Genomic DNA, 25,188 nt, shown 5'->3' on the forward strand with positions numbered 1-25,188 from the left:
ATTCAAGATGGATTAGAGACTTAAATGTTAGACCTAATACCATAAAAATCCTAGAGGAAAACCTAGGTAGTACCATTCAGGACATAGGCATGGGCAAAGACTTCATGTCTAAAACACCAAAAGCAACGGCAGCAAAAGCTAAAATTGACAAATGGGATCTAATTAAACTAAAGAGCTTCTGCACAGCAAAAGAAACTACCATCAGAGTGAACAGGCAACCTACAGAATGGGAGAAAATTTTTGCAATCTACTCATCTGACAAAGGGCTAATATCCAGAACCTACAAAGAACTCAAACAAATTTACAAGAAAAAAACAAACAACCCCATCAAAAAGTGGGCAAAGGATATGAACAGACATTTCTCAAAAGAAGACATTCTTACAGCCAACAGACATATGAAAAAATGCTCATCATCACTGGCCATCAGAGAAATGCAAATCAAAACCACAATGAGATACCATCTCACACCAGTTAGAATGGCGATCATTCAAAAGTCAGGAAACAACAGGTGCTGGAGAGGATGTGGAGAAATAGGAACACTTTTACACTGTTGGTGGGATTGTAAACTAGTTCAACCATTATGGAAAACAGTATGGCGATTCCTCAAGGATCTAGAACTAGATGTACCATATGACCCAGCCATCCCATTACTGGGGATATACCCAAAGGATTATAAATTATGCTGCTATAAAGACACATGCACACGTATGTTTATTGCAGCACTATTCACAATAGCAAAGACTTGGAATCAACCCAAATGTCCATCAGTGACAGATTGGATTAAGAAAATGTGGCACATATACACCATGGAATACTATGCAGCCATAAAAAAGGATGAGTTTGTGTCCTTTGTAGGGACATGGATGCAGCTGGAAACCATCATTCTTAGCAAACTATCACAAGAACAGAAAACCAAACACCGCATGTTCTCACTCATAGGTGGGAACTGAACAATGAGATCACTTGGACTCAGGAAGGGGAACATCACACACCGGGGCCTATCATGGGGAGGGGGGAGGGGGGAGGGATTGCATTGGGAGTTATACCTGATGTAAATGACGAGTTGATGGGTGCAGCAGACCAACATGGCACAAGTATACATATGTAACAAACCTGCACGTTATGCACATGTACCCTACAACTTAAAGTATAATAATAATAAATAAATTAAAAAAAAAAAAAAGAAAATGTATGCCAAAAAAAAAAAAAAATTTAACTCTTATGACACATTATTGGTTTGATTTCTGTACTCATTTTACTGAAGAGGGAATGTGCTCAAGCACATGCAACCGGTAAGACTCCAGCCTCGAACTCAGGTTCCAGATCTGTCAAACCCCAGGCATCTAAATACCATCATGTAGGCATTTAGTAATGATGGTTGTTATATATTTCACGAATGGTACTTTACAGTTTACAAAGAGCTTTCTCATATATACCTTAATACTTATGACTTGGAGATTAAAGTTATTTTTATTATATAGATGGTAAAATAGGTTACATAAACCTTGATGATTTCCTCAGAGCCACAACACTATTAAGAAGAGATAGGATATGAATTGACATCTGCCTCAGTGTACTTTCCTTTTGTGACATGACTAGCTGGGAAAAATATTTAAGACCTAAACTTAATTTAAAATTCAAATAAAACTTCCTGTTAGAATGTTATTTCTTTCTCAACTTATTACTATATGTTTATGTAGCCAGAGACAAAAGTTAATGACACATTATTTCTCAAGACTCTGACGGTAGTATTCTGTGTGCCAGGTCACTATTCCAGAGCCAGTTTGCACAGCATTAGTTATATGAGGCATGTACATGCTCAGCAATTCTGGTTGCCTGTATCACATGTTCAGAGTTTTACAGAAAAGTGTTCTGTGGTAACTGCTTCTTCTGTACTCTCTTTCCTAGCTATCTTTTGGTATTATTTTTCATTTCTACATTCATTTTCACCTTAACCACCTTCTTTCTTATTGGAATAAATTGCATATGTCCTGCCTTTAGCCTTCATTCCTCTCTATTAAGTTATAAGTGCTAGAATCAAGGCATCTTTCACCAATGTCATTTTTACCTCATTACTTTACTCCTCATTATCCCCTCACCTGATTAAATTTTAATTTTCTAGCACCTGCCTTAAACTACTTAAATTTCTTAAAGTCTTTCTTTAAAATATGGTTGCCATAAGACAGATGACATGAAATTTCTGATATGTGAACATATTCACCACCCTATTGCAGCCTTATTTCTACCCTTCTTTTTGTTTTTATCAGAGTAACTTGTGTATCACTTGCTCTTTCTTCCTCTCTTGCCTGTCTACCTCATGTCTGAACCTAAGCTGAAACCAGCCTCCTTCCAGAATAGTCTTCCTCCAGTATCAGATTCTCTCTTAAGGAACATTTAGGTGAAGATGACTTCTCTTTTCTTATTATTCAGTTATCAAAAAGGGTTGTATTGCCCATAACTGTAGTTGACCCACCACAACTGAGAGTGAATGTACAGAGAACCCATGCAGAAAACTGTTAACATAGGAGACTTGAGGCTACCATCCTTAAAAAGGCAAGTTGGCCCTTGGCTGGCATCTGGGAAGTTGGATTTCTGGAGGGATCCCCCTATTCCCTAATAAGAATGACTCACTGGCCTAAGCTGTGGCCTAACCACGCAAACAGTGTGGTTTATGCTGAACACCTGCTTTCCTTCTGGGAATCTGGAATTTTGACATGTGACAGGAAGATGGTACCTGTATGATCAGTCGCCGATAAAAAACCTGGGTATTAAGTCTCTCATGAGCTTTCCTAGTAGACAACATTTCATACAAGTTGTCACAGGTTGCTGGAAGTATTCAGCCTGTCTTGTATAAGGACAACATTTCACACAAGTTGTCACAGGCGTCTGGAGGTATTAAGCGTGTCCTGTGTGAGAGGGCTCTTGGAAACTTTGTACCTGTTTCTGGCAGACTTCACCCCATGTGCCTTCTTCCTTTGTGGTGTGTGCTTTGAGTCCTGTACTGTAATCACAGCCGTGAGTGTGACTATACCTGTGAATGTAAATCATCAAACTAGGATTTGTTTTGGGGTCCTCTGACACTGAACCTTATTTATTCTTCTTCTCATTTTACACTGTAGAAATATTGAACTGCATATAGCATACTCTGCTCTTTTGTGCCTTCATGGTGGTTAGCACATGCTTTTTCCCATGCCCAGAATGCGATGTTCCCCTCCTGCTCCATCGCCTTTTCTTCCTTCAAACCATGCTTAAGGATTGCTTTCTCTCTAAAGGTTTCCCTGCCAACCTAGACATTATTAGTCCCCCTTCCATATACTCCCATACTCCCTATGCATGTCTAATTTAGTTAATGTTATTTAATTGCTTGATACCATGAGCTTATTAAGGGCAGGCTCCATATCTTATTGCCTTTGTTACCCAAGTGTTAAGTAGCATGCCTGGCAAATAGTAAGTGGTCTTCAGTAATTATCAGTTTTACCCGTTTTGCTCTTTCATTTGCCTTCATTTTGTACTTGCTCATTCTCTACAATGTTCCAGCGCTAGACCACTGATTTGTAGAAGTGTTACTGGATTTCATTTTTTATGTGAACATAAAAGAATTTGAGGGAAAAATTTTTTTGAATTCAAGACCTAATTAGAATTTTGTATCTCACATTTTCTGTTTTTGACTTCAGCTTGATCTAGTCCAGTCACATGCTCTCACCATTTAAAAACTTATAACTACATTGTAAATGAGTCAGAATGATAGAATCTAAGCCACTATGGGTGTCACTGTTAACTCAGATATTGTTAATTAAGGGTAAGGCCAATTTGAAGAGCAAAGTTTCAGAATACAAAACAGAATAGTCTTGTTCTTGGAGTCTTCGAAGTATATAATACTTGCAATTTTGTAATTTTTTAAAAATTTCTTTTTCTAAGGAATTGGAAGAACAACATAACAAAGAGAAACTAAACCTAGAAGAGGATAAAAATCAGCTTCAACAAGAGCTAGAAAACCTAAAGGAAGTACTGGAAGACAAGCTGAATACAGCCAATCAAGAGGCAAGAATTCTTTAGACCTGTTGCCTATGTTATAGATATTAATAATAATAACTTATTCTGGTGACGTTGTATAGGTAGGTGAGTCTCATGAAGGTAAAATATCTAGAATAAAAATAATTTAAAAACTTTAATTGATGTTGAATTTTTCATGACACTCTGGTTATGTTCCACCAGTTAAAATTTACTGTCAAAAACATTAAGGTGCTGTTGTGGGGAGAAGCAAAACAAAATATCACCATATAGGAAAAGAACAAAAGAGAGTTCTCTGCCCTTTTGCCAAAAAATAGCTTATTATTCTCTATACTGCCTCTTTTTCTACAATTTCAACAGAAACTGAGGATGGTAGCTAGAATCAATAGGTTTAATCTGAATTACAGTCTGTGACATTGCTCTTTTAAGACTAGATATAAATGAAAGAGGAGAAGAGAGGGAAGTTACAGCTCTTCTTCAACCTCATATCAGCAAAGTTCCAGGTGGGTTAAGGATTGGACTATAATATGAAAATCATGGATATGAATATAAATAAAATATGAAAACAAAAATAACAAACCTGAGGACAAAGAAAGCTTTTTGATCATGATAACAAAGTTATGAATCGAAACATAGAATATTTGTACAGTTAAAGCTAAAACTTCTTTATATCAAAACACACCATAAGCAAAATTTAGAAAGAGGAAAAACTGGGAGAGATGAAGTAAGAGATTGACAGATTGACCAACAAAGAATTCATGTCTTTAACACTTTAAGAGTATTTACAAAACAGTAAGAAAAATACAGACACCCAGATTATCTTTTTACAAGCTAAAGATGAACATGAAAAAAAAATTGTTTCGTATAATTTAAGAACTGGAAATGAAATCAATGAGATGCCATTCCATTACCATAAAATTAACAATGATAAAAAAAATTGAGACCATGCATTGTTAATAAGGGTAAAGAAATAAGCACTCAGAAACTGCTGATGGGGATACAAAATGGTATAATTTCCCTGGAAAGGGATTTATTGGCACATAGAAAGCCTTAAAGAAAGGCTTTAATGCAACAATTTCATTTTTGTGTATTTAACCTACGCAGATATTTACGGATTGCTGACAAAATTTCAGCACTGTTTGTAGTAGAAGAAGTATAGAAAAACTTAAATTTTCTCAGAAGTCTGTCTGCCTAGAATAAAGGGAATCTTTTCCTAGTTCACACAAGTTTTGTTTGCTTCTCTTTCCATGTTCTGGGACTGCTTCCACACTGAGGGGTATTGCCTTTTTCCTGCTTAGAGGCACACATGGCCTAGCAACTGCCTTGGTACAATCCAAGGTCAAGAAAATGAAGGCATTTAGGGTCCTTCTAGGAGTTAAATACCTTCATTCCAAGATGTTAGAGATTTTATTCTTAATTGCTAGTAAGTATATATGAATTTTTTCTGTAATTGACTCATTCATTCATTTATTTAATAAACATTGAGTGGCTATTAGGTACCAAAGCACTGTTACACACTGTGGTTTCAGTGATAAGTCAGTCAGAAATGGTGCCCACTACTATGGAGAGACAGACACAAAAACAAGTAAATACAAGTTTGATGCATATTACAAAGGGTGGTAAGTAATTAACAAGGGCTTGTCAAAATAATAAATTTAGGAAAGCTTATGCAAAGGCCCTGAGGCATGAGAAATCTCTAGGAATTGTAAGAATACCAGTTGTATTAGTCTGTTTCATGCTGCTGATAAAGACATACCTGAGGCTGGGCAATTTACAAAAGAAAGAGGTTTAATTGGACTCACAGTTTCACGTGGCTAGGGAGTCCTCAGTCATGGCAGAAGACAAGGAGGAGCAAGTCACATCTTACATGGATGGCAGCAGGCAAAAAGAGAGCTTGTGCAGGGAAACTCCCATTTTAAAAAACCATCAGATCTCATGAGACTCATTCACTATCACAAGAACAGTGCAGGAAAGACACAACCCATAACTCGGTCACCTCCCACTGGGTTCCTCCCTTAACATATGGGAATTGTGGGAGTTACAATTCAAGATGAGATTTGGGTGGGGACACGGCCAAGCCATATCACCAGAAAAAATGGAGTGTGATAGCAACTATAATAATTAATATTTAATGCTTACTGAGTCCCAGACTTTGTTTTATATAGCCTCTTCTTTACACTGTTCTCTCCTTTAATCCTCACAGCAACCCTGTGCAGTAGATACCAGTTCCTAAGGCACAGAAAAGTTAAATAACTTGCCCACGTCAGCACATAATAAGTAGATAAAGTCAGAATTCCATTTCAGGTAGTATGCTTTCAGAATTCAATTCTTAACCCTAGTGCTACTCTTTCTCTCAATGAGTATATAAAGACCAAGAAGAAGGGATGCCGTGCTGAGGCTGGAGATATCAGCAGGGGCTATGCGTGGAGGTCTTGTAAGCCCCATGAAAGATTTCAAAAGTTATCCTAAGGGCAGTGGAAAACAGTTGAAAGATGCTAAGTGCAAATATGTGGATGCTTGCGCAGTGGGTGGGGCTTATGCTCATGTCCGTATTTGTAATTTATAAAAAACTCACTCTGGTATTGCAAGGAGAATGGATTAGAGAAGAACAAATACAGATAGATGGATATATCAGGAGGAGGTTTCTACTTACTGTATTCCCTCAGTTTGTACATTAATAAGGAGAATCTGAGTATTGATTTCTATTGCAAATGACAGAAATCCTAGCTCAAACTAGCCTAAAGAAAAAGAAAATTTAATTGACTCATATGACTGTAAAGTCCAAGGATAATGTTAGCATCAGGCAAGACTAGATTCAGAACTGAAATTGTGACAATAGAACTCAGCTTTTCTTTTTCTCTTAAATTGGGTTTGTTCTCTGGGTTGACTTCATGCTTCAATCATATATTCCCTGAGGTGTGTATGCAGCTGGCAAAAAACCTTTTCTAGGAGCTCCTTTTAAAGTCCTGAGATCACTGTGACTAGATAAGCTTAAACCATGTGCCTGCCCCGAACCAATCCCCATACCAACAAAATGAGATGACGTTACTGGTTTACACTTCAATGAAGCACTTCATTCTGGAGTTTAAGTTGAGTGCTTACTAAGACCACATGAACCGATAAAGAATGTGAGTAGATGCCCCAAATGCCATAAGGAGATTTTGTTATTGGGAGACAATAGGTGTTTTCTCCAAGTATCCATTTTTATTGTATTTAAGAAAACAACTGATCAGTTATGTTCAACACTTACTTTGCTTTTTACATTTTGTTACATTTAACTTTGCAGAAGTTTGAAGTTTTTGCTTATTTAAATATTCTATCTCTAATTAGATTTGTAATGGCCTTAATAGGCCTTCTCTTTGAATTCTTTACATTGTTACTAGAATACTATTCTTTTTGTTTGTTTGTTTGTTTTCTTGAGGTGGAGTCTCCCTCTGTTGCCAGGCTGGAGTGCAGTGGCGCAATCTCTCTCACTGCAACCTCTGCCTCCCAGATTCAAGCAATTCTCCTGCCTCAGCCTCTCAGGTAGCTGGGATTACAGTGGTGCGCCACCACGCCTGGCTACTTTTTGTATTTTTAGTAGAGATGGGGTTTCGCCATGTTGGCCAGGCTGGTCTTGAACTCCTGACCCCAGATGATCCACCTGCCTCGGCCTCCCAAAGTGCTGGGATTACAGGCATGAGCCACTGCGCCCAGCCCTAGAATAGCATTCTTTATAATTTAGTTTATGGAAGAATTTTACCAAACTTTCAAGAAACAGGTGATTCTTTTCCTGTGAAAATACTTCAGAGCACGGAAAAGATATGTAGCTCCCCTAATTATCTTATGAGATTAGCATTCCTTTAGAGACACCAACAAGATAAAATACTACCACCACCAGTATTGCAGAGCATATACCTGCATGGAGAGGGGACCAGAAGGTTGTGCACCCGGGGAGGGAATAGTGGGTCAGAGAAGGATTGAAGGAGAATTTTTTTTTTGTAATGTCTGTATTTCCAAGGAGAAATAGGTGTTATTTTTAAATTATCAATTTTAATTTTTGTAGAAATTTCATAGGCTAGGCCATTTTGTAAGAATGAGGTTTTTACTTTGTAGCATTGTCCTAAATAATTTGAAATATTTCATGTATGTATTTTAGTATTTGTAACTTTACAGTAGGGTTATGCTTAATCAACAATTGTCTGTTAGCTCCTAATTTCAAGAGTGTATAAATTCAACTCTTAAAGATTTCATGAGACAAATTTTGTATGGAAACACAGGAATCACAACTTACTCTGGTTTATAATACGTTTACCAGCTTATCAATATTGACCTAAATTTATCCCCTTTGCAAATAGGAGATAGAGACTCAAATGAAATATATGATTAAATTTTAAAGAACGGTTTTTAAGATATTTTTATCTAAAATTTTGTTTTACTCTTTTATATAATCTTTATCTTGCTTCAGCTTCTTATAGGTATTTTATTATATGGTAGAACTAGGAATTCTTTTTGTTAGACAAAGGTATGTCTATTCCTCTACATGGTTGTCTTGAAAAAAGAAAATCTTAAATATGAAAGTCTTTTCAAAACACAACAGAAGAAAACTGTCATGGTTATTTGAGTGCTTTTTCCAAATTAATCAGGAAATTGTCCATTCAGTAAAATTACAACCAAATAAAATAGGAAGAAATTGTAAGACTATTTTGCTGTTCTATTACAATGAAATATATTAAAAGTACCCTATTTACTTACAGATTGGCCGCCTCCAAGATCTGGTAAGGAAAAGTGAACAAGGTCTTGGCTCTGCAGAAGGACTTATTGCTAGTCTTCAGGACTCCCAGGAAAGGCTTCAGAATGAGCTTGATTTGACTAAAGACAGCCTAAAGGAGACCAAGGATGCTCTATTAAATGTGGAGGTAATTTCATAATTCTACTATAATCTAAACAGCAGCAAAATAGAAATATAATTTAGCCATTTGACCTACAGCTATTTAAGCAGCACATTGTATATAATTAGTGTATTAGTTCTTAGAACTACCATAACAAAATACTACAAACTGGGGAATTTAAAACAACAGAAATTTATTCTCTCATAGCTCTGGAGGCTAGAAGTCCAAAATCAAGGTGTTGGCACAACTATGTTCCTTCCTAAACTCTAAGGGAAGATCCATCCTTGTATTTTCCAGCTTCTGGTAGCACCAGGCATTCCTTGGCATTCGGCAGCATAATTTCCGTCTCTGCCTATCTTCACATCTTAAAAGGATACCAGTCATATTGGAACAAGGGCTCACTCTACTCCAGTTTGACATCATCTAAACTTAATACATCTGTACTGACCCTATTTCCGAATAAAGTCACATTCTGAGGTACTGGGAGGGTAGGACTTCAATGTATCTTTTAGGGGACACAGTTCAACCCATAACAATTGGAATGTGCAGTTCTTTTACTGGTAAGAGTTAGAACTCTCATATACAGCAAGTAAGTGCTTCTCTGTGTCTGCAGATTTCAGAAAGACTCTGCCTTTTTTCTTCCACTCTCATGAAGCACAGCAAAGATTTAGATTTTCTTAGATAGTAGAGAAAAATAATCCATAAAACTGGGTGTGTCGTACCCGGGGAGTTTTTAATCTTTTCCTTCAGAGAGATGGTTTAGACTATAGGCGCTGAAGTCAGGTTGGTTGTATGTAAATTCTGAATCCTCCACATAGTGTGTAACTTTGGACAAAGCCTCACCTTCCACATCTGCACAATGAAGGAGGGGTGGGGGGGTAATAACACTCTTCACAGCACTATTGTAATAATTAAATGAGATAAACCATTTACAGCACAGTGCTTAGCAAAATAGCAAACACTCAGTAAATATTGCCTTTTACTAATATTATTTCAAAATTTCTTTAGTTTAGAATTGGTGACATTTCAAAAGCATATAAACAAGGGCACTTTAGTGAAAATAATTATATTTGTATTTTATCTATGATATAATTATATTCTGTGTGCATTGAATATTTATTATCTTCCATTTTGAATTATGTGACAATAAATTACTTCATTTTCCTCAAATCTTCATTTCCTTATGTTTACCTTTCTCCAGTGGCTGTGTGATATGACAGTTTTAATATATAATAAGAAATAATTGGAATTTAAAGCTAGTATAATACACAACTTGATATATTTAATTTCTGTGATGCCAAATATATTGACTATAATCTCGATGGTAGCATTCTATGGTGTGAAACTGAACTGGATGACCGAACTATGTTAAGACGTGTTTTTTCCATTGTCAAAAAATGAAAGGAAAATGGTATTTTAAGGTCATACAAATATATTTAAAAGTAAACAGTCAAAATATTTCTAATGAATTTTAGTTGAATATAGGTTGTGTTTATATGGTATAATGGAGGTTCTCTCTTGCCTTGGTGCGCACCCAGTTCCTGACTTTAAGGTATTTTATCCTGGTTGCCTTTCCCCCTGCTGTCCTGGCACTGAGTTTTGGGCTTAGTGATTCAGTTTCATTTCTTTCAAGTCTTTTTTCATATTTACATTGTACTTCTGTCCAGTAGTAGAAAATAATAAACATTTTAAGCAAAACTCTATCAGTTGTTTATTTTCTGTTCTGCTGGGCAGAATTTTAACTGAGAAAATATAGATGCTGCATCCTAGTTTACCATGACTCTGTGTAAGCTCCGTAAGACCAAGTGTTTTTTTTTCTTTTTTGTACCTCTTTTCCTCTACCCCAATAATGTCTAATGATGTACTTTGCATTGAGGAAAAGAAATACTTTTTAAGCAATCTCCTCCATTTAATGTTGCCTTTGGTGGAAAATACAGAAGTTACTAGAGGCAGAACACTTACTGAAAAGAACAGTTGGCTAAGATGGCTGCCTTCAGTTTTCAAAACTTACTGCTTAGTAGCCAGGCCAACAATGTAGAATGGCAATTTCAACATTGGCTTGCTTTTTTCTCATTAATCTGGGTATACCCTTCAAAAACTGCCACACCACATGTCATCAGCAAATGGGTGATCTCGAAAGGGTCATTGTGATAACAGGAAGATAGACCATCATCTGCTCCTCTTCTGCCTTGTGCCCCGAGAGCAGCTGCTCTGCTGGCAGGGGCTGATGGATGCCACTGTTGTCCAAACAGGTCACCTCTATCCCCAGGCTCCACAGAGCCACTTGATTCATGCTAATCTCCGGGAATCTTGTATATATTGCCACATATTACCGTAACACCAAACACATGGGCAATTAGTTTGAAGTTACATAATAAAAACAGTAGCCTAAATTCTGCATACTTATTTTTATCGTGTCAGTTAGATACAGCTATATACTTAAGTTCTGAGCAAGTAACATACTTTCGAATATGAGTATGAGTGAATTTGAATAACATATCTGTCTATGTAATGGGTGTACAGGTGAAGGTAATTGGATGATCAATCTACCGTTAGATACTTAATGCATGTAAAGTATAATTAAGATGATTAATGCTGACTTTAAACTATTTAAATAATTTGTAATATAAGCCTTAACAAAATACAGTTTAGACAAGAACATTTAAAATATAAAATTTGTTTTACATATTTTATTTTCAGAAAATCTTGAGTCATTTTCACAGATAGCATTATCAATTATTGGGCTGTAAGTATTTAAAATTAAAAGTTTTAATACAAGCTCTTACTTAAAATAACCAGCAGTGTTTGTTTTTGAAGTTTAGTCTTCATTGAAAAGTTTTTATTCTTCAGAGTGAGCTAGAACAAGAAAGGCAACAGCATGAAGAAACAATTGCTGCCATGAAAGAAGACGAGAAGCTCAAAGTGGACAAAATGGCCCATGACTTAGAAATCAAGTGGACTGAAAATCTTAGGTACATTTTCTGTTCTGTAATCTTCGCAATAAAGACACACAAGAAAGTTTTTCTCTTGTATAACTCATATTATCCTATTGTTAAAGACATAGTAGCAGTATTTTAAATTGAAATTTCCTGTGATTAGAGACAGAGAAATTGGATTTTTTTTCTGTTCGAATTCAGATTTACTTTTTGCATTTCCTTGAATATAAAATAGGCAGAAAACTAACCTGAAATCAGAAGACTTATTTGTTGTGGTACCTATTCTGCTGTTAATAAATTGATAAATCAGTGATATTGGGGTAAGTTACCAGTTTACTTTACAGCCCTTAAGTAAATAATCTGCTTTTACTCAGCGTCATAGACTTTTGAAGAGGATTAATTAAGCACTTAAAAAACCCGTGGACTCTATTACAGTCAGTGAGAGGAACAATTCTCTTTACAAAGTAAATGCGTTTGTTTTATTTTAGGCAAGAGTGTTCTAAACTTCGTGAAGAGTTAAGGCTTCAACATGAAGAGGATAAGAAGTCAGCAATGTCTCAACTTTTGCAGTTGAAAGAGCGAGAGAAAAACGCAGCAAGAGATTCATGGCAGAAGAAAGTAGAAGATCTCTTAAACCAGGTAATTAATAATCTGTACATGGTGAAAGTTCATTTCCCTTGACATTCTCTAGCTAGGGAAATATTGTAAAACTCTGTTAATTCACTGTATTTTGTTATTTTTCGTGGGGCAAACTTAAAATTTTTAAAAATACATAAAACCAGGAAGATGTATTTATAAACTTATACATTGTGCTAATCATTGTTATATATGCAGTATGAATACTGAGAAGAATGTATTATGATTTTTTAGTTTAATATTTGACCTGAATATATTTAAAATTTTAAATGGGAAAGTTACCTATTTTTTGAAAGTATACCATCTTTTTTCATGTCATTAGATACTGTTTGGGCAACAGAGGGTAGAATTTATTATATGTATCGTGATTACCTAAAATCACTTATCAAAAATGAACAGCTTACTTTTCTCAATCCTGCTATCCTTCAAAATAGTTTAAGCCCCTTAGAGTATAACATAAACAAAAGGTGGTCATATTCCTAAATCTGTGTTCTTATGTTATGCTCACTTATTTCCATAACATTTGTAACTGTAATTAAAAGAATGTACACATTTTCACTCATTTACACAACTTTTAAATTTATTAATTCTTAGCATTCTTCCACAGAGTGAGGCATTAAATAGGATTAACTGCGTGAATCACCAGTTGATAAGCAAGTGTAGAACTTAGACAGGAAGCAGCTCAATAATGTAGTGCCAGAAACCTACCATTATCTTTCTATTTGTGAGCATGATGAATTTCAAAATAAACAGGATAGACTTTTTGTAAGATCATTTGTTACATAGCTACATACATGCAGTGTCTTTCAAGAATACTAGGGGCCTGCCAATTTGTGTTTGGTATCTCATAATAATTTATAATGTTACTCTGAAAAGAGAGAATACATGTGCATGTTTACATTTGTGTATATATGAGCTTTTGTCAGTCACTTGAAACTCAGACAAAAATAAGAACATGGAAACAGCTTTTACTAGAATTTGGATACCATATTAGCATTGCTTATGATAGACTTACTTTACATTCCTTTTAGGGACCCAGAAGGACAGATTTTGCTGAGTAGAGTGGTACTGATCCCCTATCATTAGACGAGCAGTAAGATTCTGCACCTAGAAAGATTAAATTAGTTTGATTATTTAATAAATATATATTTTTTCAACCAGAAAGTATTAAACATAGACAGTTTTTGGGTAGGTTTGCACTGTGAAGTGGCCCACCACTTCTCCTACCTATTTTCTATCAAATTGTTTTATTTGTTACTCCTTTAATCTCTTGTATTAATTTGTCAGATGTCATCCATACAGCTCTGAATTTTGTTTTCTTCTCTTTTTCCTTTGGGTGTCTATTCTGCAGTGTTCTTTCCTGAGAGGGCCTAATGCTGTGCGTCTTGTGGTTCTGTATATCATAAAATAATGTATTACATATTAGCTCCAGTTTTTGCCAGCTTTACAGAATTTCTAAATCGATTTTCAAAGCAGATTAACCATAAATATCAAGATAACCAGGAATTAATGGGTTCCAAAGGTAAAACTATTCTGTGATGCTCCATGCCATCAGACCATTTCCAAGATTATAATATCTTCCCTTCTCCTGACTTCTAAATTGTTTAGGCACACGCATTGCCATGGAGAAACTGGCAAGTAGCTGTTGCACTCCAGGATTGTCTGTGCCTGAAGAAAATTAAGAAAGCAGGTGCACAAAAAGATGCCCCGTTAAAGTAAAAATGGGTATGATGCTTTCAAGGTTTCATTCTTTCTAGGCATATTAGATGACAAAAAATTATAGTAGGACCAGTGGTTCTTTTTAAATGGAATGTCATTATGGACAAAACCTTCCTTCTTGGCTCTTTGGATCTTGTTCTCTGACTCCTTTGGATGGATTTCTAGAGCCTGTGCTCTAAAGCCTGCTCTACCACCTTCTGCTTGCCTTCCCCTGTTGCTAAGCCCTGTTCCCCATAACCTCCACCCCCAGCCCTACCCCTAGGACCCCTTCCCTGCATTCACTCCTGCTGGTCTCACTCATTTCCTTTAGCCTTTGCAAGGCCAGCAGCCTTCAGCACGTTAAGGGAAACAGACCTGGCTTGGCATTCGTGATATTAAAGGAGTAAGACTGAGGAATGGAATTAGTGTGCCTAGGGCTTCGGCAGAGGCATGTACTATGAAAAAGCATCAGAGGATGTGTGTTTTCACATATTTTAACTATTTCTGAGTGAAAACATGAGATTTTTATGTCTTAACACACCTGAATTTCATCCTATTTAGGGGAAAGAAATGAAATGTCTTTCCTATGAATCTCTTGAGAGTTAAATTAGATTTAAGCCAGCCATTGTGGCCTGCCTATCTAAAAATGAGCATTAAAAGTATAAAATTTTCATTTTACTTGAATCAGATGTTTTTCACTTCATGGAATTTTCCAAAAGCTATTATTCTCATTCTGTGCTACGATTCAGTCAATTTTGTATCTTTTAGTTTCCTTGTAATATTTCATTGTGTTCTCTCTTTCTGTCCAATGATTACACTTTAGTCCAAGGCTAATTATGCTTCTTGGGTTGATCAGTGTATACATTTGAATTCTTTAAAGCAAAAGAACTACATTCTTATGCTTCAACTCTATCCAAGGAAAAGTGATTATATAGAGTTTTCTGTGATCATATTTTCTATTTGTGATCTTAAAATGCCATCACATGTTCCTTTCTTTCATCTTTTTTAAGGCAGATTTTATTTTGGGTCCAATATAATGATTTACTTATTCAGGCTTAAAGCATTGGACTGAGAAATTAAGGGAGATACACAGACCATTCAGACACAGAACTGTGGAATTTTACAGTTTGAGTCTGACTCTCCATTTTGTAGATGTGAACTTTGAGACAAAGTCATTTAGCTGATTATAGCCATGTATCTGACATAGTGTTTACACTTCACAAATTTACAATCTAATAGGAAGATTTATATATAGGTACTTAAAATAAAAGTTACTGTGCAGTAGGTGACTTTAAAAATGATCCAAGCAGTTTATACTGAGTAATGATGTGTTGGAACTGGCTCCTACCAGCTCGTCATAGCTAATTGTGCCCTTCTTCCCAGGACTACATTCGGGGACATCATGTTGATGACTTGCAGTCACCCGTGGTGGTTGCATTTACGTCACAGCATTTATAGCATTTGTAGCAAATACTACAAATCAGGTCATTGCTTTTCAGAGTGCTGTTAAACATTTACCAAAATACCACTGGTCAGGAGTATACAGTCAAAAAACAGTGTAATATAGCCAGTGTGCTTGGGGAAGGTTTCATTGAGGAGGCCAGCTTTAGTGGGACTCATGAATAGGGCAAAGGATGAGCACAGAGGAGTGACAAAAGTACAAAGGTTTTTATTCACTTAATAAACATTTTATTAAACGTGCATGTTTCCCAGGCACTACGAGGAATACAATAATAAGAAAAACAGAGTTGGGGGCAGTTTGGATAGAGGTTATTGTGGAAAACCTTGACTTCCAAGCTTAGGAGTTTAAAAGATTACTTGGTAAACTGTGAGATTCTGTCAAAGGTTTGTGGAAAAGAGAATAACATGCTGAAAATTTTATTTTAGGAAGCTTAATATGACTTTTATATTGAAATAAGAATGAAATAGAGATATTTCAATTTAAATATCTAAATTAAAGTGTTTGGAAATGAACTCTTGAATGGACACCATGTACCACCAGCATCCCTCAACCTCAGCCAAACTGCTCTTCCTAGAACTAGCATCCGTTCACTGTTCACTGCTCAGCCGTCTTGGACTCCTGTGTTGTACACCAGACAACCTGTTCATCAGCACTCCCCACTGCTCTACCTTCAAAATAAATCTAGGACCTGCCTATTTCTCCCTAGTACCGCTACCACCATCTGATTCCAGGACACTTGTAGTTCTTTCCTGCACTGCAACTGTTACCTTGTTTCTACTCTTGCCCACCCACAGATTATTTTCTGACCAGCCAAAGTGATGCACTTAAAATATTAAGTTGGATTATGTTACTGTCCTGTTTCAAGATGTCCACTGACTTCCTACCACAATTAGAATACAGTCCATACTCATGCCATATCCTCTAGTACGCTCGTGATCTGGGCTTTGGCTGCATTGCCAACATCATCTCCTATCACTCTCTCCCTTTGTTTTTTTACAGCCATACTGGACCCTTGCAGTTCTTGGAACACACACAACAAGCTGAACCTGTCTTGGGGACTTTGCACCTACCAGTCCCTCCACATGGAACCCACTTTCTAGAGATATGCACAGCTTTTTCTTTCACTTTATTCAGTTATCTACTCAAATCTTAACTCCACAAAAAGAGCTTTCTTGACTTACTTTCTCTAAAATAGCACCATCATCTTTCATTAGCCCCCTATTCTGCTTTGTATTCCTTCAGATCATTTACTTCTACACAGTATATATTGATTCTCTCACCTATTCACATATAAGTTCCATAAGACCTGGACCTTTGTGGTGTTCACTGTGGTATCCCCAGCACCTAAAACTGTGCCTGGCACATAGTAAGCACTTGGCAATTGTTGAATGGAGTGAACAGAATGAGGCACAGAGACCAAAGAAGTTTTCAGATACATGAAATGCAAATAATTCTGCCCAATTAGGACCTGGATTAAGTTTATCTCACAGCAGGTGCAAGAGAAACTGTAAAAGGATCAATCATCTGCTTTGGTAGAAGAGAAGAAAATGTTAAAGTTGACTTGGGTTTGAGCTAGACGAAAAGGAAATCATCATCTGAGACAAGGAAGTCAGGATGAGCTATTTATTTGGGGTGGGGTGTAGGTGGTTGGGGAGATGAGATGTAAGTTTTCTCTTAGATGTATTGATTTTACAATCATAGTGTATTTTAGAATTTTTCATGCTCACTAGGAAAGAGCAATGACTCGACTAAGAAACAGCATTAAAATAAATGCTCTTGATCGAGAGCAATTGAAAAGCCAGATTCAGTAAGGTTTGTTGTAAACTGCTTTCTGATTTTTAGACCAGTGCTATCCAATATGATACTAAGTATCTTTTCTTTTTGCTCTTTTAAATATGGTTACTGAAAAACTTTATACACATGGCTCACATTCCTGTTTCAGTTAGAGAGTACTGATGCAGACTATCTAGATCATGACACTATTTGACTACATTTGGCATTAGAGCTCAGTACTCATTCTGCTATTCTTTTTTTTTTCTTTTTTTTTTTCTGAGATGGAGTCTTGCTCTGTCACCCAGGCTGAAGTGCAGTTGCGTGATCTCAGCCCACTGCATCACTGCAACGTCTACCTCCTGGGTTGAAGCGATTCTACAGCCTCAGCCTCTTGAGTAGCTGGGACTACAGGTGCATGTCACTGCCCAGTTAATTTTCATATTTTTAGTAGAGATGAGGTTTCACCTTGTTGGCCAGGCTGGTCTTGAACTCCTGACCTCAGGGAATCCACCTGCCTCGGCCTCCCAAAATGCTGGGATTACAGGCGTGAGCCACCGCGCCTGGCTGCTATTCTTTTTCTTAGCTTTAAATTTTCTATTATGTTAGCAAGGAACATATTCTTTTTTTTTTTTTTTTTTTTTTTTTTTTTTTTTTTTTTTTTTTTTTTTTTTTTTTTTTTTTGTGAGATGGTGTCTCACTTAGTCACCCAGGCTGGAGTGCTGTGAGGTGATCTTGGCTCACTGCAACCTCTGGCTTATTTCTGTATTTTTAGTAGAGATGGGTTTTGCCATGTTGGCCAGGCTGGTCTTGAACTCCCAACTTCAAGTGATCTGCCCACCTCTGCCTCCCAAAGTGCTGGGATTACAGGCGTGAGCCACCACACCCAGCCATACCACTACCTTTCAATGGAAGAATAGATGGAAGTAGATTCTGAGGTAGAGGGAATAGCAAGATACCTAGAATAATAATCTCTTCCTGACTGGGTCTGGTGGCTCACACCTGTAATCCCAGCATGTGGGAGGCCGAGGTGTGTGGATCACTTGAGGCCAGTAGTTCAAGACCAGCCTGGCCAACACAGAGAAACCCCGTCTCTACAAAAAATAAAAAATAAAAAAAGTAGCCAGGCATGGTCATGCACACGTGTAATTCCAGCTGCTTGAGAGGCTGAGGCATGAGAATGGCATAAACATAGGAGGTGGAGGCTGCAATGAGCTGAGATCACACCACTGCACTCCAACTTGAGTGATGGGGTGAGATTCTGTCTCAAAGAAAAAAAATCTTCCTAAGATAACTCAGTCAGATTCCTTGACAGGTTCCCTGAGCAGTGACAGCAGATAGTAAAACTCTCTCCCTGAAGGCTCTGAGTCCTCTCTCCAGATATCAGGAAAGCAGGAACCTATGTTGAATGTACATTCAGAGCCCTGGGGGAAAGAGATGACTAGAGTAAGATAAAGGAAAGTCATAGGAGAGAAACAAAAAGACTAAAGAGAAATAGCATATGAAGAAAAGAGAAAAAGCCAGCTAGAAAGGAAAGTGAGAATAGCTGGCATGATCTAATTTCACTTTCTTAGAAAATGTGGAATGGAATTAAAGTCTACCAAAACCAACCCAAGTCCATCAGCCTTATTTTTCCTATGCCAAGTCCGGAATTCAAAGTTAATTGGTGATATTTTCCTTTAAATATGAAAGTTTGTCTTTGATTTCTCTTCAGTCAAAAAACTGAATGACAGTATTACTTTGGCTACATTATATCCTCTTTTATCACACTTATGTGGTTAGTGTTCTTCCTCTGAAGATTGTTTTTTCTTCTAAGATAAAAGATGCTAAATTGTTTTCTGAATTGATCTAAATGATTTTATTATGAATTAATATTTAATTTTCTTTTCCCTACCCAAAACTCCCTTATTAGAATTTAAGTTCATCCAGTTCTTAAATTGTCACCTTTAGGAGAAGAGAATGAAGAGATAGAACTATGAAATCTGTACCTAGCTTTAAAAGAGAGTGTGTGTTAAGAATACTGGGCAGTCTTTAATGAATACTGAGCAAAATATGATCTGTAAAATACTGTAGTAACACCTGTGATGAAATGCAAACCAGTCGGTGACTTCAGAGGTGCTGCGGCCCAGGACACACTTGAAAAATACCTAAGAACATTTAGATAGCATTATGGTAACAAATCAACTTAATCTGTTTCTCTTTCATGCGACGAGATGCTAAAAATAATTAAAACATTTTCAATCCGAAAGGGTTCAGTGGTCATATGATTATAAAATTATGTTAGACCGAGTCTCTGAGAAAAAGTATTAAGCATAACCTAACACATTAGCTTGTTTCTACCTTCATTTTATTTATATGAATGAAATTCATGTCATTGAATTTTAGTTAAATATCGAACAACAGTTTGTGACTTTTTGTTTTGGGAAACTTATCAGAGCTTTGAATCCCACTTCTATATCTTAGATCTGTTTGTCACTTTCCTCTAGATATTAGTATACTTGAAATTAACATTAGAAAAAGAGTTTACATAATTTGCTTTGAGAAGTTATAGTGTTGTATTTTAATTGTTGAAAATGGAATTATTTTTTCCGTTTTTGGAGACAGAGTCTCACTCTGTTGCCTAGGCTGGAGTGCAGTAGCACAATCATGGCTCACTGCACCCTCAACCTTTGAGGCTCAAGTGATCCTCCCACTTCTCAACCTCCCAAGTAGCTGAAACTACAGGCACATATCACCACACTCAGTTAATTTTTGCATTTTTTGTGGATACAGGTTTTCACCATGTTACCCAGGCTGGTCTAGGCCTCAGCCTCCCAAAGTGCTGGGATTACAGACATGAGCCACCGTGCCCAGCCTGAAATTGGAATTTTTTTAAACTTTAATGTATTTTACTTGAATTGCAATGTAAGATTAGTATCAATATTGTTTCAAGGAAGTTAGAAATTTTTTAAGTGACATAGCTTTTGTCAATAATGAGAATTCCATTCTATTGCTTCAGATTTTTTATTCAAAGTAGAATTGAAAGTCGAGCAATAACAATTATGAAAATTCATGAATATATGCATATGAAATATCATGTATGTATAAAGCATTAGTAGTGCTTTTTATTAAGGCCTATGGCAATGTAGTTTTGATTACACAATAGTATGGTGATTCTGATGAATTACAATTCGTCTTCTGGGTGTCTCCTATTTCCCACTCCCAGTATTCAGTATGACTTCAAGGGCTTTATGTGATGACAACCCTCTGGCTTTTTAATTTTTTTAATTTTTTTTTTTAATTAGATGGAGTATTGTTCTGTTGCCCAGTGGTGTGATCTCGGCTCACTGCGGCCTCCGCCTCCTGGGTTCAAGCAATTCTCCTGCCTCAGCCTCCGGAGTAGCTGGGACTACAGGCGCACGCCACCATGCCCACCTGATTTTTTAATGTTTTTAGTAGAGATGGGGTTTCACCGTGTTAGCCAGGGTGGTCTCGATCTCCTGACCTCGTGATCCGCCTGCCCCGGCCTCCCAAAGTGCTGGGATTACAGACGTGAGCCACCGTGCCCGGCCAACCCTCTGGCTTTTTAATTGGCTCTAATCTTGGTCCACATCACCTCCATATTTATTTATTTATTTATTTATTTTAATTCCAGGTGTTGAAATCAGTAGTAAGAAATTACTTTTGCATGTTCTTTCATGCATTTATCCATTTATTCAGTCAAAATTAAGTGCCTCTGATATGCTAGGCCTTGTGCCAGAATAGTAACTGGCTCAGAGTGGTCTTTACCTTCCTGGAGCTTACAATCTAAACTGCAAATAGGGTGTTAAATTGCAACTGTGGTAAACATTCATGTGTAACTTGGGGAAGGCGTCTCTAAATGTGGATTTCTTTACCTGAGACCCGTAAGAGAAGTCAGGCCAGAAGAAAGCATTCTGAGCAGAGGGGGCAGTGTGTGCACAGCCGTTGAGGAAGCCCTGATGACACCTTTATTCTGGAGAGTGAGAGCTAGGAAGCTGGGGAGGTAGGCAGGATCAGATCACGCCAGGCCTTCTTTGCCTTGTTAGGGATTTGGGACTTTATCCAAAGAGCAGTGAACTGTTGAAGGGCTTTGATCAGGAGGGTGAAATATTCAAATACTGTGATTTCAAAACTCTGGCTGCAGTGTGAAGAACAGATTAGGGTGGGACAAGCTAGGTGTCACTCAATGAATATTGCTTTCCTCTTGGAAGCCTTTCTGTGTTCGGATTTATATTTTCTTTTTAGTAATCTAGAATTTTCTCTTTACTGTTTCTGTTATTATTAGAGAGGAGAGAATTAAGTTAGAGAGAGTAAAAACTAATCAATGTTAAGAGTTCATATCATTCGTTAAGTCTTTGAATAAACATTTGTTAATCATTTACCCTGTGCCACAGGCACCAGTTTAGATGCAGAATGTGAATAAGACAGGCTTCTGTCCTCTAAAAGCTTACAATTCAATGGATTTCAATATTTGTATAATAACATGTTTACAAATTACAAGCTTGTAAAACCTTATCCTGTTTTCTAAATGATTAAACTGAGATTTAGAACAATGAGAAAACTAAGAGCATTGTTTTTTATGTACCAAGTGCTACATTTCTAATTAAGTGCAGCAACTTTTTTTAGTTATTATAAATTTTCTTCCTCACTTATCTGAAAGTCTCATTATATCTATCCTTCAATAATAAAAGTCCTGAAATACATTCAGTAAGCTCTCTATGTTGAAGTCTCCAAGTCTTCTCAGTTGAAAAGGCTCTCTTAAGGCTCTTTTCATGAATCTCAAAAATTAACAAGAAACTTAAGATGCTTTAAAACACATTGACTATTATATAGGCCATCTTTTTGTTAACATGGATCTTACTCATATTGAATGCTTCCCAAATAAGTATTTTTACATACAAATGTTTAGTTTATCCAGTATTTCTTTAAGCAGACATGGTGTCTTCACTTGGATTGCCATAACAGAAGACCATAGATTGATTGGATGGTTTATAAAACAAAATTCATTAATTAATTAAAATTTATTTTATGATTTTTTGAGATAGGGTCTTGCTGTGTCTCTCAGGCTGGAGTGCAGTGGTACAATCATGGCTCAGTGTGGTCTTGACCCCCTGGGCTTAAGTGATTCTCTCACCTCAGCCTCCTGAGTAGCTGGCACTACAGGTACATGCCACTATGCCAGCTAATTTTATATTTATTTTTTTGTAGCAACAGAGTCTTACTGTATTGCCCAGACTGGTCTTGAACTTGTGAGCTCAAGCAGTCCTCCTGCCTCAGCCTTCCAAAATGCTGGGATTACAGACATGAGCCACTGTGCCTTCCCGCAGTAGAAATTCATTTCTCACAGTTCTGGATTCTGGGAAGTCCAAGATCAGGGTGCCAGCAGATTTGGTGTCTGATGACAGCCTGCTTCTTGGTACATAGACAGCTATCTTAGTATGTCCTCACATGGTAAAAGCACCAAGGGAGCTCTCTGGGATTTCTTTATAAGGGCATTAAACCCATTCACGAGGGTACTGCCCTCATCAACTAATCACCTGCCAAAGGCTGCACTTGCTATTACCCTCACATTGGAGGTTAGGCTTTCAATACATGAATTTGGGGATAAGGGAACACATGCAGTCCACAGCACTTGGGGATCTCAGCCAGTCTGTGGTTTAAATACCATCCACATGTCTTTCCTTTACTTCCCATGTAATCCTTTAATCCTGTTTATTCTACCTCTGAAACATATCTTAGCTCTATTTGCTTTCATCTCCCCTAGTAAACACTAGTCCAAGCCACTGTTACCAAGGTCTGTCTCCTGTCTGTCTGTCTGTCCTCATCAATTTCACTTTTCTTACAGCACTCAAACTGATCTTTCATGATATAAATTAGATCATGCCACTCCCCTGCTTAAAATCCTCTCAGGGGCACCCCATTGAATCCAGGCTGTTATTCTGTTATTCTGACTCTCACTGTCCTACTAAACCTTAAGCCAGCTGGCCTGTTTGTGTATCGCCTGTCTCATTTCAGCCAACTGTCCCTCACTAACCCTTTCCCCACTCCCACACCCACTTGCTCCCAGCTTGCTTTCACCTTCAGGGGCTTTGTGCTAGCTGATCCACTTGCCAGGTACTCTTGCCCCAAAGTTATCTCCTGTTTGGCTTCTGTGTTGACCCCAGTTTAAATGTTACACTTCTAAAATATCTTTTCTGGCCGGGCGTGGTGGCTCACACCTGTAATCCCAGCACTTTAGAAAGCCGAGGCAGGTGGATCATTTGAGGTCAGGAATTCGTGACCAGCCTGGTCAACATAGTGAAACTCCATCTCTACTAAAACTAAAAATTAGCCGGGCCTGGTCACACACACCTGTAATCCCAGCTACTCAGGAGGCTGAGGCAGGAGAATCGCTTCAACTCAGGAGGCTGAGGCAGGAGAATCGCTCCAATCCAGGCAGTGAGCCGAGATTGTACCATTGCACTCGGCCTGAGCGACAGAGCAAGACTTCATTCATCTCAAAAAAAAAAAAAAAAAAAAATTAACAAATTAAATAAAATGTCTTTTCTTACCATCAACTCAGTATCTCCTCCTCCAGTCATTCCCTATCACACCAACCTTTTTAAGAATCATAATACTTATCATTTTTTCTTTATTTTTTATTTCTATACATTTGTTTTACAATCTTATTCAACAATCTTATTCAACACTGTATCTCACGCTGCACTTAAGATGTTTTCTGGAGCATAATAGTACTCGAATTTTTTATTTATTTGTCTCACTCTGTCGCCCACACTGGAGTGCAGTGGTGCAATCTCAGCTCACCACAACCCTCACCTCTCGGGTTCAAGCGATTCTTTTGCCTCAGCCTCCTGAGTAGCTGTAGCTGGAATTACAGGTGTGTGCCATGACTCCTGGCTATTTTTTTTTTTTTTGTATTTGTAGTAGAGATGAGGTTTCGCCATGTTGGCCAGGCTGGTCTCAAAATCCTGACCTCAAGTGATCCACCTGCGTTGGCCTCCCAGAGTGCTGGGATTACAAGTGTGAGCCACCATGCCTAGCCTAATTAGTATTTTTAAATGAAAAAGCTGACTTCAGTTATGTATTAACAAACAGTGGTATTGCCACCCAGCAGCACTACTGTGCCTTTACCAATTGCCATGCCAGGTCTGTGATCTAAGTTCACTTGAGGTCACAGCTTGGGCAACTGTACCCATTGGATTCAATATTTTCATGGTCTGCAGCTGGGTATGGACAGAGGTAGTGACCATATGAGTTTAGATTTCAAATGTTCAAATATATTTCTGTCATATAAAGCCCCAAATCTACACCTAGGGAAGGGATGATTTGGCATGTCACTCTGATTTGGCATATTCCAATTTATCAAATAATTCAGGAATCTTAAATAACATACATATTTTGTCCGATGACACCTTAAAGAGTGAAAATAAAATCTGCTTCATGAGTAAATTTTAGGTTAACTTCTAGTACTAGGACATCAGTTCTAAGAAATAAAAAGATGTTGGCTGGGCGCTGTGGCTCACGTCTGTAATCCCAGCGCTTTGGGAGGCCGAGGCGGGTGGATCACGAGGTCAGGAGATCAAGACCATCCTGGCCAACATGGTGAAACCCTGTCTCTACTAAAAATACAAAAATTAGCTGGACGTGGTGGTGGGCGCCTGTAATCCCAGCTACTTGGGAGGCTGAGGCAGGAGAATGGCTTGAACCCGGGAGGCTTTGGTTGCAGTGAGCTGAGATCGCACCACTGCACTCCAGCCTGGTGACAGAGCAAGACTCTGTCTGAAAAATAAATAAATAAATAAAA

The 25,188-nt window shown here is 37.5% G+C and overlaps 1 protein-coding gene across 5 annotated transcripts in view; it reads left to right on the plus strand.

Annotated features, from left to right (window-relative positions):
* The window catches only part of FAM184A (family with sequence similarity 184 member A), a 134,596-nt gene that overhangs the window by 79,483 nt on the left and 29,925 nt on the right, over nt 1-25,188 (plus strand). For all 5 annotated transcript variants that reach the window (XR_001902191.3, XM_003898250.5, XM_009206200.3 and 2 more), the window contains exons 6-9: nt 3,919-4,041; nt 8,748-8,909; nt 11,733-11,854; nt 12,307-12,457. Coding sequence is in view for 4 of the 5 variants with exons in the window: in XM_003898250.5 (XP_003898299.4) it covers nt 3,919-4,041; nt 8,748-8,909; nt 11,733-11,854; nt 12,307-12,457 (558 nt within the window). In the remaining variant the exon portion in view is untranslated. The remainder of the gene's footprint in view (nt 1-3,918; nt 4,042-8,747; nt 8,910-11,732; nt 11,855-12,306; nt 12,458-25,188) is intronic.

This window comes from Papio anubis, chromosome 6 (assembly GCF_008728515.1).
Source record: "Papio anubis isolate 15944 chromosome 6, Panubis1.0, whole genome shotgun sequence".
Classification (NCBI taxonomy): domain Eukaryota; kingdom Metazoa; phylum Chordata; class Mammalia; order Primates; family Cercopithecidae; genus Papio; species Papio anubis.